The sequence below is a fragment of the Oculina patagonica genome, chromosome 1, assembly GCF_052425735.1.
Source record: "Oculina patagonica isolate OP01 chromosome 1, crgOcupat, whole genome shotgun sequence".
Lineage (NCBI taxonomy): Eukaryota > Metazoa > Cnidaria > Anthozoa > Scleractinia > Oculinidae > Oculina > Oculina patagonica.
Window position 1 is genome coordinate 33,134,257 of NC_135758.1, and position 17,608 is coordinate 33,151,864.

The following is a 17,608-nucleotide window of genomic DNA, read 5'->3' on the forward strand; positions in this document are numbered from 1 at the left end:
AAATTAGCCATGGAATTGGACGCATTTTGATTTTTTAGTTACCTTAATTTTATCGTAATTAGATGAAAATTTGGCGGCTTTGTGGAATGTTCAGTTATTTAAATTTATTTTTGAGTTTCGTAGAATGTTGAAGAAATCTAAAGATTGACAAGGAAGAGAAAAAGCTTCCCCTATCAACAGATTGGACCTCCAGATAAGCTTAACCTGTGTATATTTCGAAAGTTCAGACCCAAGCTGCGTGATACAAATCGGTTAGAATTATTGTACAGTACCTATTTCCTGTCACATGCAGCAGCCTGCAGACAACTCTCTCCCCCAGCTTCTTAACTTCTTCTTTCTTCTTTTTCAATATATTCTAGTTTTTTATCTACTTTGTTTATTTTTGACCGCTTTAGCCGTCAGGATCAGTTTGCCGTCTATATTTTCCTTTTTAACTAAGTTACTGATCCAGGTCTTCAATACATCCGGTACCACTCATTGGTTTGTCGCTGTGATAGTGCAGTTTTTTTTATCATATTTCTTAACACTACCTCAGCCTGATCTAGATCTAGGGAAAAAGTACATGTATAAAACGCCAACTCAAATAGATGACTGGTAGCAAAAATAGGTCTTAAGAGGGGTGGCAAAGAAATAAGTGGAGACGAATGCTCGACGACTGAACGAGGGTCAACAGTTAGAATTGTTTTTTTTTAATTATTGTTATTCAGGTTTCCAAACAGTCACCATTTCGGGTTTGGTTAACCAGAACTTTTTGTGACAGTATTAAAAAAATATGTAGAAAAAAGTAATGTTCACTTCAGTGAACAACCAAACCTCTCTATGACTGTTATAACACGTACTTGACTGAAGACTGTGACCAACTGCTGGAAGAAAAGCAACAAGAAAAACTCTTCTTCCGGCACCCGCGCTACTCGCAGCTCGCGGCTTTGTCGCTCGTATATCTCGCTCTCTATTTTCGCGTTCGTCCCAAGGTGTTCTGAGCAAAAGAGACTGCTCGCAGTGTATTGCAAAGGCGACCAGAGTAATAAGAGGCAGGTGTGCGTGAGTGCATGCGAGGCTAAAACTGTGTTGAAAGTAATTTCAATAGGCTAATAGCACGGACCCATAAAAAAATTGTCGCCTTTACCTTACTTTACGTACCAAAAGCTTTCTTTGCGTTTCAGCCCCGACTTGTTTTCACGCGTTCGCCACGCGCGCGAAACATGCGCCTGCTCGCAAGCAATACTTAGTCGAAAATGTCAGCCGTCCTCTCGTCCCAACCCTCCATTCAGGTTACTCGTGACGTCACGATGAAGGCGTATAACGTCATAATGGCGTCAATTCAACTCCAAAACATAACCTGTTCCGCTTTTTGAAAGGATAAAATGGATTTTTCGGAGTAAACATAAAATAGTATTGCGCATTTATCGATATGAAAACATTTGCCATATCACTCAGTCGTAATGCATTTTCCTTTGTTCTGAACGAAGGTGATAAATTTACCACAAGGCCGCCATTGGGGCATTGAAACAGTTGAAAGGAAATTAATTTGTTGTTTGAATACATGATTTTTTTGTTTGAATTATATCTTCAGTGTGGGTAGCAAAACAGGAAAGAAAATATGATTTGGGTAATTTTAAAATACAAAATAAATTTAGAACTATTCTATCTTTCCACGGCGTATTTTTCTATGAGGTTTGTTTTCTGTTTGCCCGAGTTTTGTTTATGCTGCCTTTAATTCTCTTTGTTGACTATGATGATAAAATGAGTACGTTCAATAGAATGAAATGAATGAAGTTTGCAATCCAAATTACTTTGACCACTTTCACGGCCAATCAAAAAGTTTACAAACAATAAGCTGATTTTGCTATTGACGTCAATCAACTAAAACGAATCTGTCGGGCTTCTTCTGCGGAAATGTCTGCAGTTTCAACAAATTACCAAAATTCATGCCAAAATAATCTAGATTTCGAGTGCGTGAAACTTCTGAAACTTCACAGCAATTTTGGAATCAAAAATATTTCCGAGATTTTAATTACTCATACTAAAAGAACTCATTTGTCTTGGCTCGTTGGTCACACATAAAAGAATTTTCATCAGCTATTGTTTAGCTTTCTACGTAAGGCAGCTCAGCTCACGCGGGTCAAGTCAATGTCTGTTTTATATTCAACATTTTTCCGCTGATGACATGTTTTGAAGTTGACAAATTTCTACTCAATCTTGGGGGCCTGTTTGAAGACGCGCTGACTGTTTGGGGTGAACGTTGTTGTTTCGAAAAAGTTTCAGACACGCTTATCTCAATCAAACGAGGTTATTGCTCGAAAAAATCTTTGTAATGTTGTTTTATTCTTTGTCGTGAATTTCAGGCAATCACGGAGGCCAACTTTGTCAGTGGTTTGGTTGATATTGCGCATCGGTATTGCTACCTGCAAACGGAGTTGTGTCAAAAATGTTTGTTGCAAAATTGAGCTTTCTATAGATCGGAGTAGACACTCGTAGTGATTTATGTAGATTTCCGTCAAACTAAAGATAAAGCTTGCGATAATTTTGCCTAAAATGGAATTGAAAGACCGGAAATCGACACATGTATTGTTAGTATAAATAAAGTTTTGATCCTAAGTAACATTTAACCCAGGCATTTAGGATCACTAATTTGTTGTTACTTTATTACACTTTCAGCTGCGCTGTGGACATCCTGACTGATATGATTGTTTGGCTCGATTTTACCTGTGGCAGAAAGCTCAGCTTGTAAACTTCATGATATTGACTAGCAATGTACTTGGACCTACTTGAAGCGGAATGATTGATGAAATGCGGCTCGTGGTTTGAGCGTACAGCGTGTCTCGACCTGCTTTTGTACCAAATACACCATAAGAGGGAAGTTTAGGGAGTTAATTCGCTTCAAATGGCAGATGTGGAATTAGCCAACGTTGCTAATCAGTCGACAGCGAGATGCCGAGTTGTGGCACGTAACGGATCAGCGAGCAACTCTACAACTAACAAACAGCCACTGTCCGCGACAGATAGCTACAACATCGACGACTCAGCCGCAGACGACAAGCTAAAAGGCGATTCAGTCGATATAGGGTTGATCCAGCGAAGGACATACTTATTATCCGCAGGGATAGGGGATACAAATCGAGTTTTTAATCGTTTCAAGGGATGGATCGGACTAGTGGTGTGGATTCTAAACGTGATTATTCACTTTGGATTGGACTTTTATGAAGCCGTGTTTGTGTTTGAAGTGTCCTGGGCGACCTGTATTGGAGTGTTTCTAATAACGCTCCTTGCCTGTTGTTATTCAATGATAAAACACTCAGTACCCTGGTTTATTAAAGGAGTAAGAAAGCTCAAGAAAGACGGACATTACCCCAAGACTCTGCGTCGTGTTTACCTTATATTCAAGGTAAGTATGTGTCCATTGTCGCCTTCATCCTAATCCCCTACTGTTGGTAGATTTCGAAATGAAATTGTTTGATTTTTCAGATTTGTTCAAAAGCATTTAGTAGCTTAAGATCGTACTACGATCGGACCCATAATGTTTCAATTCTCTGTGCTAAACCATTGTCGGCTATTATGACCAATTTGACAACCCTTTATATCAGACCTTTCGACGTTTTTACAAGATTAACCAAGATTACTTTCCTGTGCGATGGATCTCAAGAAAATTAAAATACTGATCGGATCCAATAACTAATCCGTTGTAAGTTACGTTTTACGAGTCATTTATCGCTCTTACGTTTTTCCCACGAAACACGATGCATGACAATCAAAATGTGTCGTTAAGGAGCCACGTGAGTCTAATCAACTACAATAATATACATTTTATGTCAGCAATCGATCATTTGATGTACTTATGGTTTCGACCTAACTCATGGGGGGTCGTTCAATTTTTACTATTTTTTATCGTTGCTAATCCAGGGAAAAACTTTGGGAAGAACTTTGCCTGATCTTTCAATAAAGAGATGTTTGAAAGAAATTTCATTTGCGGAACACAGAATTAAATGTCTTGAGTATGTTTTCTTTTGATGGTATTTTGTTGATTTTTTATTTAAATATTCCCTGTGGTTATGAAAGAAAGCCATTCTTAAAATACCACAGAGCTTGCTAAATGAGTATTTTTTACTCAAACAAACTTTTTTATCGGCATGAGTTCAGCAACCGAGAATTAGCTCTGAAAAAAAAAAGAAAGTGGATCCGCTAGAAGGGAATTAAATTTTCAGTTGCAAAATTTATTTAGCAATTCAAGAAATACAGCAGATAGCAACATACTGTTTATCTCATTGATATACATTTTTATTGCTTTCGTGCATCTTAAGTGCGATTGAAAAAAAACCTTAAATTAATTAAAAAAATGCAATCAATAGACAGATTAGTTTATTATTCTCATACGTAAGAATTGTCTACTTTATTCACTCTTCCAATTTTGTCCACTTCGCTTTCAAGTCTTTTTTCGAATATTTGATTGTGTATCAAATTCGATTAAATAGTACACCAATTAAAAACATGAGGTCAACATATAAAATTTGTACATTGTCCGCTGTTTTGATTAAATATGTAAATCGAGAAGGCTGGAGGTGTATTTTAACTGAAACAAAACTATGGTTGCCTTGGATGCAGGATAAAATAAGCAAATAATTATTAAACGCCTTTGTAATGGTTTTCAAATTTTCTTTTCATCAGACCGAATTCTTCCTTTCTGTGAACCGCTTCTTGGGAGACGAAACAATTAAGTGTTTTTCGTTGCTTTTATAAAAGAGAAGATTGAGGACATCGATTACGTACATGTACGCCATCTTAGCGAGAATCGGCGAGAATGCCTTAAAAAATTACCTTACATTGCTTATATAACAACAGCAGTTTGAAGACTGTGGAATAAGCAGTACAATTTTACAATCTTATGCAGATAATTATTACCAAAAATGTTCTATATTGCACTTAGATTACACTGCCATTTATCGAATATATCCGTGTTACTTCGTAGATACGCACATATTTGGATATAAAACCTTAAATAATTATTTTAGGAGCTCACTTAAAATCGTTTTCCGAACTGTTATAAGCCGCATTATCCGGTAACAACTTGTCAAAGATATATTTCTGAATTTTTTCCGATTTTCATTTCTTTTTTTCATATTACATCTGATGACGAGTTTGCATGATAATAGGTTAAGATATTTTGATTTTTGTAGTGACAGTTTCAGTGGCGGATTTATGGGAGGGGGCACGTGCCCCCATATTATGTTTAGGCCAAAAATTATTGGAGCTTAAGCAATTACGACGGCGACGACAAGGACAACGCCTGGTGGAAAATGAATTTATATTTTTCCTCGAGAATCTCTAGCCTCCTACGCAGACGCTCTTTGGGCTCGTCACGCGTTTCTCCCCCAAAGAACGTCTGCGTAGGAGGCTACGAGAATCTCGCGATTATCCAGATGTATATTAAGGTAAATCTATTGGTTTAAGGACCACAGGGCCGTACCTAGGATTTTTTGGTTGCGGAGGCAAACTCCGCTAAACTCCGCTGCGGGGGCAAACTCCAATATAGCTACAAGAAATAGCCCAGCAAAATCAAACACGTTGTTAGAAATTTAATTTTCCCCGCTAGGTACGGCCCTGGGAACTAGCTCCAGCTAAATATCTAGAAAGAGCGTTCAACCCAAAATAGAAATACGCAAATGTAGCAGTCGTCGTTTACGTTGTATAAAATACGCAGCACTTGCTGTTTTCACGTTCTCGTTCTCGTTACCGTCGCGGTTTGCTTAAGCTCAATTTTTTTTTGTGAGCCCCCCTTATTCCAGGGTCTGATTGATCGGGGTCCCCACTTTCCTAAACGTTTGGATCTGCCACTGAGTTTCAATGTGATTTTTTTTTTCGTTAGTTTATGCCAATCGTGGTGGTGATGTTTGCTATGGGTGCAGCTATGGGTCAGTTTGGTTGTTATGCTTATGATGGTGCACTGCGACTGAGCTTCTCCAAGCTGTCCAATAGGACAGGAGTTGAAATCCCAGCGGGAATCGATGTACTTTTCAACATCCTCAGAGCAACGAGCCTGTTCCACATCTTCTACGGCTTCTGCCTGTTGCTGGTGTTTCACCTGAGTTTAATCTTTATGATTCAAAGCTCCATGCACGAATTCAATGGTAAGTTTTTCACTTAGCATGTGATATACTCGATTTTGAGTAATGAAATTTGAAATACTACAGTTCGTAACAATAGCTTTGGCAAGATGGATTATGAGCTTGACCTCTTCAAAGAATTGTACACATTTTTTCATGGATACTTTAGGAAACATTTGTCTCAGTGTACAACATCAAAATTGTATATAAAACAAAAAAGATTGTATAGACAATATGAAGCTTGATGTTATCTTAAGGGACGGACCATTATTTTCTTGGAGGGGGGCATGAAAAATTTTCCTCTGCAAACTTTTTTTTTATAGTTTATGCACCTCTGCAAACATTTTTTCCGAAATTCTTACTATTTTTGTTATACATATCGTGTTTGCAAACAATTTATTTTGTCTTTCCAGGCCATGCAAACAATTTTTTCAATATTTTTCATCCCCCCCCCTCCAAAAAAATAATGGTCCGTCCCTAAAAGCCCCGAGACTCTTGCCTAGCCAATACGACGATATATTTTGTTTTTTCCTCTTTACTTCCTCTCGTGCACGAAACTTCTCAAACTAAGATAAAATTCCTAAAAGCCTCGAAACCTTTGCCTTCTTAGCTTGTCGGTTATCTCTGTACAGCCTGCACTTCCTTTCATGCAGTAATTTTGTTTCGGTTTCTTGACGTTATAACTGAAATTGCACAACCTTTACGGTAAAGAATTAACATTTGCAACCAACTTTTGTATCTTTGCAGACCGTATGGGTAAACTATTCCGTGAGAATCCAATCCAGATTGCTTTCCCTGAAGCTGTTAATCTGTTCTCTGGACGTGCCAAGTTCGTTCGTGAAGCAAGTCAAAAGAGCACGGTAAGATGACAAATATGCTTTCCTTTCACTCGTGAATTGTTTCGTGTGTTTGTTGTCGATAGGGAACTATGGTAATAAAACCTGTTTGCCTTGAAAACTGCCTCCATCAACAAGGGTCTATTAAAGGCGATCTTACAGTCTGCAAACCGCCATACTAGACCGCAAATTGCTTTTTTTTCTCCTTCAAATAGAGTCGAAAAGAGACCGCCATATAATTTTTTTTTCAGATAAATGCAAAGGTACCCGCAAACCTACACTCGAAATTTGCTCAAACCGCCAAACCGCCAGAGTATAATCGACTCTCATCAGTGTTGGTGTTAGATCAACAGTTTAACTGCGCTTTTTTTTACGCGAATTGAACGAGTTTTTCTCACGCTCTCCCCATAACAACTGAACAATACTCTAATGAAAGTACAGTAGATTTAGCGATCTGACAATTTATATGCTATCTTTTTTCAACAGGTTGTCCTTACCACTCTTTTGGTTGCCTGCAGTACATCCTTCGTTCTTAATGCCTACAACTTTCTTTTCCTAAAACGCTTTGCTATTTACGTGTGGTTCGCTATAGCTCCCCTCATATGGGTTGTCTGTCCTCTGACCGGGGCGGCCTGGGTTACCAAGACTTACATGAAGTACAAACTAGTGGTAGTGAATGCTTGGGTGGATATTCCTGAGGTATGTGCTGTTTTAATAATCAGTTTTCTTTTTCCATATACTAAGGTGATAAAAGTAGCGTCTCGTCTTCAAACTATTTCTTTCACTCAAACGTAATGAAGGCAATTCAGCTCATCATCGCCATAAAATAGATTTTCATTGCCACAAAACAAAACAAAAGAAGGAAAACAATGGGTATGCCATGAGGATAGAAGACTAACCTAATCATCTCGGCAAAACGGACAAACTCGTAGACTTTCAGATGTGTAAATTGAGCTAGGCACCATATGTAGCATTCCGAAATAGTCCCAGTGTCTAAGCTAGATAGCACTGATAGATTTCACTTGGCAGATTTGAGGATGCAGTTTTGCTGTGAAGAGTACAGTGGTGTTTTCAGACTTTCAAACGTTGTCTTTATATTTTCCCCGCATATTATTACACTTATTGCAGCACAATAATTATGGTTTTTGATTACAGACGATGTATACGAAAACTGAAAGAACGACCATGTGCCAGGCGGCTTTGTTTTCATTACATTGCAGTGATGTCAAATTTTTTTGTATTCGCTGTTTTCACCGTTCCCATAATACATCTTGTTTACCCCCCAAAATTTTTGCATAAGCATTGTTTTCAATTTCTCTTGGGATTTACAGTGACGTGCAATCGTCCCCAGAGAAATTGAAAACAATGCTTATGCAAAAATTTTGGGGGGTTATTTAAATAAAACAAGATGTATTATGGGATCGTGAAAAAAGCGAATTGTTCATTAGTACGAGAAAAATGAATTATCCTCCAGCAAAAATGACGATGATTTATTTTACAGGAACATGAACTCGAGGCTTCTGCGCATGATTACTTACATCAGACGAACTCGGACGGTCGCTCCAGGTCTCCATCGCCTGTGAAGACCAAATGGGGCTCGACGATAAGACGGATGGCGAAGCCAGAAAAATCTCAAGAAACTTCTGAAAAGGCGAACAATGTAGCTGGAGTTAATAACCAAGGCTTCAAAGAGGACGATACCAAGCCAGCTGTTGTGAACGGATCGAAGAAGCGTTTGAACTCGAGGTAATAATTTCATCAATTCCATGAATGACACACACTTAGGTTTCTCATTTGTGGAATCGGTTTAATACTACTAATACTTTTTAAAAAAAATACTAAGGGACGGACCATTATTTTCTTGGAGGGGGGAATGGATGAAAATTTTTTCTCTGCAATCTTTTTTTTTCGAAATTCCTACTATTTTTTGTTATACAAATCGTGTTTGCAAACAATTTATTTTGTCTTTCCAGGCCCTGCAAACAATTTTTTTTTCAATATTTTTCTGATCCCCCCTCTCCAAAAAAATAATGGTCCACCCCTACTTTAAATTGAGGAGGCGGCGTGGCCTGGCCCCAGTTGTTCGAAAGGTAGATAACGCTATCGTTTATCTATTTACAGTGTTCTCAAGTTAAAGTAACACAGTAGTTTAAAATACATGTACATTGACACTTAGCCTGCGAAAACAGCCGCCTCTCACGCTCCGATCCGCTTGTCGAACGCAGCAAGCGGATCGGAGCGTGAGAGGCGGCTGTTTTCGCAGGCTAATTGACACTTAATTAAAGTGATTTTTTATTTATTTTTTATTTTACAACTACTAAGACACTTTCAAAATTGCTAGTTTACTGGGTGGTTGAGGTTTCCACAATGTTTGAACTAAGGTTGATGTATCGGAGCAATGGAACCTCCCATCACGGTAAAAACAGAAATTCTAACTGCTTTTGTCACAACTGCACGAACGTAACGCGTATGCTTATGTGACAAATGTATAACACCTAGGTAAAATACCTAACAGCTTCTGTTGTTTTTGTTCTAGGAAAAACAGTGAAATATCTTTACATTTCTCTGTCGACGAAAGAACATCAAAACTCAAAGGAGGATCTCTGAAAGGCACGGCGCTCAATAGAACCCCTGAGATATTACTCACGGATTGTGATGAAGTAACGGAAAACGTCGTCCCCGCTCAAACCTTGGTTATTAGAAGGTCTCGAAGCGAATCTTCTCTAACAGACGTTGAAAAAGTGGATCGAACGCTTGAAAACCAGGAAGCGGTATTAACCGGAAGTTCATCAAACGAAAACGTCACGGACGAAGGATCTCGGTCGCACGTGGTTCGAATAGACATAGAAGGCTCACAGTCTTCAGAAAATCAACGCACTCAACTAACTTCCGTTTCCGGTGACACTTTGACGACTTCCTCTGAATTTCACACCAGTTTCTCAAGTTCGACAAAAAGCTCGGACGGCGAGAAGAATACTGAGCAATTGCAAGTTCCTTCTGGTGAGGAAAACGCCAATAACACGGGAGACGACAAAGATTCTCTTCCCAGGGTAAACTTTCTGACTGGCATGGCAAAGACATTCCACCAGTGGAGGACAAAAACAAAGAAAAAGAGAAAGTTTAATTACGAAAAGTATATTATTTACCTTGAAAGTATTTTACCCACTGTGGGGTTTTCCATCGGGGGAGTTATTATTACATTTAATGGGATTTATACCTTTATTGTCGTTTTGACATTTTTAGTCGGGGTTTTCGCTCAAGAAGCCTTTTTTGGGAGTTAAAAGTTGAATGAATAGGATAAATGAAACTCAGGATTTGTGAGATAGATGAAGGGATGGAAAATAAAATAAAAAGGTTGACAATTAAATTTAAAAGCTTGCGAACGTAGGAAGGTTTTTTCCCGAACATAATAGGTATTTTACATATTTATATAAAAAGCTCTGAAATTGGGTTAGGGTGAAAATGTGAACGAATATAAATTGCTGAAAGCTGGGTTATTTTTATACACAAAGTTTTTTTTTACTTATTTACTCAACTTCATGAACTAATAATGAAATATAAATACGATGTATATTTGTCAGTGTTTGTGTTTTAGACATTTAATATTCGTTTTTTCTATCAATCTATATATGCAGCTCACTACACTTATTTACATACACTTATAAATGATGTCTTTTATTTGAATAAGCTGTGCTTCTTCACTTCCAAGTGAAGCTGTACTTAATACACCGATTTCACAAATGGCGGACGCGCGGAAAAAAACTGGTACGAGACATGAAAACGAGGCGTTTTAGGATAAACAACTTTCGTGTTACAAGGGGAATAGAGTGAAAATTACGCGAGTTTGAAGTTTTTGTTTGTTAAATGGGGAAATAGACCGCTTTCCTTCCAAATTTTCGAGATTAAGGAATTCTTAACGAGTTTACAGTCTACTAATTATTCTTGTTTCCGTGTTGCAAGCAGAAAGGGACCGTAGATCTGCAGGGAAACAGAGTTAAAGTTTTTGTTTTCAAAAGAAGCTTCGACAACTGTTGGCCGGTAAAATTTTAAACGGACCGATATCGAAACTAATTTTCAGACGCTGTCAAGGTATGTTCTTTTCCAGACGCTGTCAAGGTACGTTCTTTTCACTTTTGTGAAAGCAAACGAAAAATGCTAACTCTGTCTCCTTGCGGATCTTTAGTAGAGCACGAAGACCGGCTTTGAAATAACAGCAGCGTTATGGGGACTTGACAAGTCAAACTTCAACTTCAGGCACCTTGTCCGGTCACATATCCTTTAAGCAATTTTTATTTACTATTATTCCTTCGCTTTTTATTTTTTTTTTTTTTTTACTTCACAAAATACCTTTGTTGTGCTAAGGCAAATCGTTGAAATGTTGACAAATTAATTAAAAAGACGGAGACTACCGGTATTGAATTCCAATGCTATGATATGTTTCTTCTTTGTAATAAACCATTATATTTGAGAATACTTGATAAATAAATAAAAATCGCCTCCAATAATCTCAGCTTTATATAAATTAATGCGGAAGGCGTAAAAGCTTGTAAAATGAAGCGAAAGCGTGAATATTTGTTCTATCAGTTGGACCTTCGTCGTAGTTGCCTAGCACGTGATAAATTTCTTCCCGAGATTAAATTTCATGTCGTTCGACGCTGCAGAAGGAATTCCAGTAGATTTCACTAAATTTACAGAATTAATAGCCTTATTTTTCTTTCATGACTTGGGGAACATTGTGATGATCTTGTTCACTGAAGATTGTGTTGAACATTTACTGTCCGCTTCACTTAATGTAAATCCTTTGCGTGGAGCCAACTGATGTTTTATTTTTAATCGAATTAGCCGCTTCAGTCTGTCTGAATTATTTGAATACAATTTTTTTTCTAAAATGCAAAAATCTACTCCTACTAAGTCCAAAAAACTACTATTAAAGTCGACTGAGAATAACACGTTTTTATTGATGCGTTTCAGGTATGTATAGTGATCACGTATGGTTATTTCACCAGAAAAAAAAAAGAAACCGGCCCGAAAAATCATTGTTACGCATTTTTTTCACAACGTACATGTATGCTTACAAAGGCAAAACATTTTGGCGTGTTTATTTTCGATATTCTTCAATGACTCACCAAAATCCTTAAGAAAATGTGTACACTCGTCTGGATACCGGAGCTTTCTTGAGGAGTCCGAGGTTTAAAATGTTTGGCGACCCGCCGTATTTCAAGCCATGTGCAGCCCAGGGTTTTGCTTAGAACCCGAAACAAAACGACAAATATTAGACCGCGAACTTATTTCGAACTCGGTTATCTCGAAATCAACCTAGAAAGCGATCTAATACCCCCATTTAACGGTGGAGAGCTTCAAAACTCCTGTAATTTTCCCTTTTCCCCTTGTAACACGAAAGTTGTTTATCCTAAAACGCCTCGTTTTCATGCTTCAGTACCAGTTCTTTTCCGCGCGTCCGCCATTTGTGAAATCGGTGTATTTTGTTTACGATTTGAACATTCGTTTGTTGAATTACATTTTATGGCAATGTCTCTTTTTGTGTTTTGCTGCAGCCGCAATGGCTGCAAGCAAAACACATTGAGAGCTGAAGTTTGTGCCGTAAGGTACGTAAGGTGTAAGTGCCGTAACAGAGGAGAAATCTGAACTACCGATGTCAATCAAATCCATGAACAAACAAAATCGAAACCAATGAACCGTAGCGCTGATCGCATTCGAAGTTACGGGCCAAAGTATTCGAACGCAAACCACGTTGGACACGTTGGAAAACAGAAAACCGATTTAAAAGTATATCGCATTGGGAAAGAAAACAAACTGTGGCGCGACCACTCCAGTTTTATGAGAAAATTATTCTGCAGTTTTCATCATTTACGAAAAGAGCGAAGACTTGGAACCTCGCCGAAGGTCATAAATATTTTCTCCAAAGGACCGGTTAGTGCACAGTTTGTAAACTTTCGCTTTGAAAATAAACTTACCCTCACCTTGTCTACACTGTCTACAGCATACTAGTACTGTATTAACTCTGAACTTCATATTTTAAAATAAAATGTATGAACGTGTAACTTGTCACGCAAAGACAGCTGGTGGTAGGCTGCACCGCTAATTGTAGCTGTATTCGAGCTATATAAAAGACAGCTAGAAACGAATTAATACTAGTAACATCACAATGGGAAAGAAACTTATTCAGTGGTTCACACCGTCGAAAACAAAGAAATATTAAAGGAAGTTCTCATTCACCAGATTCACTGCATCAGATGCAACATTCGTCAGTTCGTGTTTAAATGCGTGGCGACCAGTTTGTTTACTAGTTATTAAAAAATAATACGGTCTTCATTTAATAAACAGTTCATCCTTAAATTTCAGCTTTTCTACGACTGACAGGTAGGTACTATAGTATAAGCCCCGCTAAAATAGCTGGAAAGGGAAAGTTTTTTGAAAAATGAATTTTTGACTGCCACGCTGGCGCCACATGTTTATTTTGTGAAGATTAATTAAACGCCGTGAAAAATAGAATTTGATGTCCAGCGAGCCACTGCATCTTCGGCTACGCAGTCCTCAGTGAATCCTCCAACTTCACAAATTTCTAAAACTTTAAGAAAACGAACTTTCGCAGAATCAACAATTGGTCCTTATCGATCTTCCGATCTTGTTGTGAAGACACTGAAATTCGACGAGTGTTCATGCGTGAAGGGATGACTGACGAATGATAATAATTATTTGTAAACTTTCGCTTTCAAAATGAACTTTGCGTTACGTTCAACGCCGTCTTTCTGTTGTTGTACGCCGGTGCGCGTGCGATTATTTATAATTTCTGAATTTTGATCAGTAAAATTATCAGGATTGAATTAACACAAAGTGACTACAATATAGTGCAATTATTAACCTGCACACAAGTGACAGACAATAAAAGACGTTGGATTTCAATCTCGACTCACTTGTCTTTCATCAACATGTTCCCTAAGACTTTGCTCTAGCAGCAAAACACATGGACCCATTGGGGCCCTATTTTTATAAGATGCCTTTAACCATTTTATTAAAAAATATAATGTCATCAGTAAAAGAAAGTTGTTGATATTTCAAGTATTAAAAATGACGATTGTTAGTTTTTGTATTTTTCCCGCTGGATCAATTAAATTTATCAAACCAGTTATATTAGGTAATCTCTTATTTGCTTTCACTTCATTTTCTTAAGTGACATTTAGCATTAAAATAAAAATTGGAAAAAGGAACAATTAAAATTGTCACGAAATTAGAAGTCTATAAAAACGCGGGATTGAATAGAATATTAGAACATTGAATTGGGAAATTTTAAGGAAAAGGCAAAATCATTTTTCAACGGTAGCCGTCATTATATTTGCCTTATAGTTGTAGAACTTTCTCTAAATGACGTATATAATACGAGACTTATTGATCAATGCCAATACCGTGGGTGTGGTCAGGGGCAATATCATTAAGAAATGAACCATATTTTAGTATTATTATTTTGTTAAATAAAACAACCAGTATCATTGTTATAACTGGCTTCTCGGTGGTTTGCTGAGTTAACGAGGCCCTGTCTTCATTCAACTCTCTCTAAAACGGACACTTACGGGACCAGCTCCAACTGTCCGTCTTAGAAAGATGTCCGTCTTATAAGGCGTTTCGTTACAGTAAAATGACTGAAAAACGGCAGGGACGGGACCAATTCCAGGTGTCCGTCTTATGGAGGTGTCCGTCTTATAGAGGTGTCCGTTGAGAGAGAGTTGACTGTATACCTTGAAGCTACCTTGACCTAAATACATTTTGCCCTTCTCTTTGCCTGCGTGCAGGCGTCTCCTCAAGCTAGCCTTCTGTTGGCACTTTGGAAACAAAGGAAAGCGGCAGCGTAAATTTTGGGAGGCGCTCATCAAAAATGAGACAAGCAGCAGCTCTTGCTGTGTTTCGCACTGCCTTTAGCCTGGCGTCGGTTGTTCGAAGGATGGATAACGCCATCCACGGGATAAATCACTATCCAGTGGATAACTACTGACAAAACAAACTGTGCTATCCACTGGATTCTGATCTGGAGAGCGTTATCCACCCTTCGAGGGGAGGACTGGCGATTTTGCTTCGATTTCGTGGCGTCTCGTCCCCAGGGCCTTCGGTCGGCAACAGAATTGCCCTGATCGCGGCCTCTGCATGGAGACGAGTTCTTCTTTACGGAATAGTGGACCAAATGTGTGTGCACATCTTGCAAGAACAACCCACAACTCGTTCTGACGCTGCATCAATGTCAGAAACTAAATTATTCCCAAGGGGCGAGTTGAACCTGTAAACACTTTGAAAATTTGAAAGAGTAAAACACTGCTGCAGGAACCAAATATATTTAATCTATTTACAGTTCTTACTATAATTGCTACATACAGTGTACACTCATGTCGATAAGCAACTCATTTACAGTTATTAAGTCTTTTGTTGTTTGCTCAGCTTCTAGGACTGATGACGTAAGGTGATGCGACCAATGAGTTGGTAAGCATGCCTCTGACTTCACTTGTCCGTTCACAAGTCTTCCGATTGTCTTCTGATACAGCCAGGATACAGCAGTTTTCCGCATGGCCAACCCTTTAAGGGTTATACTGTCCTTTCTCAAGCATTAAGTTGCACAATTTAAAAATAAAAATATATATTATACAAAAAATACAAAAGAAATAAAATGTATTACTTTGGACTCTAGCATAAAATTGATCTCGCTTCGCCTCTTTTCAGCCATTTGTCGTTGTTTCCAATTCTGTGTCGAATACTTTATCAAACTGTCCTGTCTGAGTTGTCTGTGAACTCTTGTTGGTTTTGTCCTGCACGTGAAGAAATGAATTCCAACGAAGATCTTCGTTCTGTTTGGCTACCTCTAAGCATTCCTGAAGAAACACAACGGGGTCGTCTGGTCGATTGTGAACGACTGCAGTTAAAAGGCTCTGAAATGAGAAAGTTAAAACGGATCCATGTAACGAAGAGGAAGCCAGAGTTATTCGGACAGCACTTTGTATTTCAAGTTATTGTTTTGTATCAGGAGCCATAATCGGGGACGGAGACCGTAAGCGCGAGATCCCCGATTATGGCTCCACCCTGGGGACACCACCCTGCTGCCGGGATTTACATTCTTCTGTAATGGGCCATCACACCTCTAACTGATACCAAAAGGTTGTCCGTGCGCTTATGAGATTGCTAATGGTTTTTGGGGTACCATATTCTTGCACATCTTACACTTGTTCGTTGAACTTATCCTATTACATAATGATATCTCTACCATGTAGAGAATTGTATTTACCCTGTATTGCTTGTATCTGACATCTAGAATTCGGAAGTCGGTCGATTGTTCAGTTATACATGTAGGGTGCTACAGACCAAATGGAAACAGTGGTTGACTACATGTATATCATGTATATCGAAAAGTTTCTTGATAGCTAATAAGAAAAAACCACAGAAGGTTCGACAAGGTGGCATATAATGACCATTCATGCTCTAAAAGAAAACACCAACTTAACTACCTTGGTCTCAATTGCTCGAAAGCTAATTAGTGCTATTTGTAAACACGAAAAATCTTGGCCGAATCTTGGATTAACCTTTCCACCTTGGGGGCTCTACTCATCGATCGAACCGGTTCTCCGGATTGTGAAAAAAGAACATCTTACTGCAAAGCTCTTGTAGCCCAAGTATAATACTAAAATATTGATAAGTAATAAAAGAGCATTTAATATCTCTTGTAATCCTCCATTTGAGCTTAAATACATTATCCTTCAGTCAACAGAAAGACAAGAATAATTATTGACCTCGTAACCAAGGAACGGGATCGCTTGTACGTGATCCGCAAAAAAAATCCCTGTTAGGTTTTCTTACGGTTACCCGAAATTAAATCGATGAATCTCAAAATCGTAATCTATTGCGATAGTCTGGACTTGAATTTCTGTAGCTAACGAGGGGAAACATCACCAGTAAAACATCGTATTATGATGTGCTTTGTTGTCATCGTTGAATTGCCGGAAGCTCGATGGTGACTTCGAAATGTGCAGCTATGTAGACATCGTGTAAGCTATTTGCCTTTTTATCTAGAAAAGGAAATCTATATGGAAACTTTCAACGTAAGCCAATTGACACTGTGGAATGCGTCAAAAATTAAAAGAGTTCTTCGTTCTTCGACCGGTAGCCACGATTACCGAAATCGCGCAAAAATCGTGCCACCACGGGATCGAATTAATTAGCACTCCGCTTTGAAATGTCGGCGACTACCGAACACACCATAAAATGCAATGCAAACGTTTAAGACGTAAACAAAAACTGTCTTCCATTTATCTAGTAATAATATCTTCCCATGATTACGGGTGGACTGTCATACAAGAACTTAAAACCAACGCAAGTAGCGTTCGATATTAATAGCTTTGGTCGCTCAAGGTTCAGGACCAATATACAGTTTGATCAGCATGGCAAATCGTTTCCAAACAAGCCGAATGGAAATATTTTCTTACCTCAAACAATTGGAAAACATTCTTTTTGGCCATATAAGCTTTTGCTTCCTCGATATCCTCGGCGAAATCGAGATTGGATGCCATTTTCCTTCGCTGTTCTATCAAATTGCAAAGCCTACCGGCGTTACTAATGAATGTGTTGCGTGACCGTCGTTAGCCAGTACAATCACGCAATACTTGTGATTGCACAATCTTT

At 38.4% G+C, this 17,608-nt stretch overlaps 2 protein-coding genes across 2 annotated transcripts; one reads left to right on the forward strand and one right to left on the reverse strand.

Moving 5' to 3' along the window:
• The first annotated feature begins 2,121 nt into the window (after positions 1 to 2,121).
• On the forward strand, positions 2,122 to 10,265 carry LOC144665292 (uncharacterized). Its single transcript, XM_078526517.1, has 7 exons — positions 2,122 to 2,289; positions 2,659 to 3,385; positions 5,861 to 6,122; positions 6,846 to 6,958; positions 7,421 to 7,633; positions 8,436 to 8,680; positions 9,471 to 10,265. The coding sequence occupies exons 2-7, from the start codon at positions 2,885 to 2,887 to the stop codon at positions 10,213 to 10,215; spliced, it is 2,079 nt and encodes a 692-aa protein (XP_078382643.1). The 5' UTR covers positions 2,122 to 2,289; positions 2,659 to 2,884; the 3' UTR covers positions 10,216 to 10,265.
• Positions 10,266 to 15,260: 4,995 nt separating this feature from the next.
• LOC144665350 (adenylate kinase isoenzyme 5-like) lies at positions 15,261 to 17,579 on the reverse strand. Its single transcript, XM_078526592.1, has 2 exons — positions 17,413 to 17,579; positions 15,261 to 15,864 (listed from the first exon to the last, which is right to left on the reverse strand). The coding sequence occupies exons 1-2, from the start codon at positions 17,494 to 17,496 to the stop codon at positions 15,655 to 15,657; spliced, it is 294 nt and encodes a 97-aa protein (XP_078382718.1). The 5' UTR covers positions 17,497 to 17,579; the 3' UTR covers positions 15,261 to 15,654.
• Positions 17,580 to 17,608: the final 29 nt, after the last annotated feature.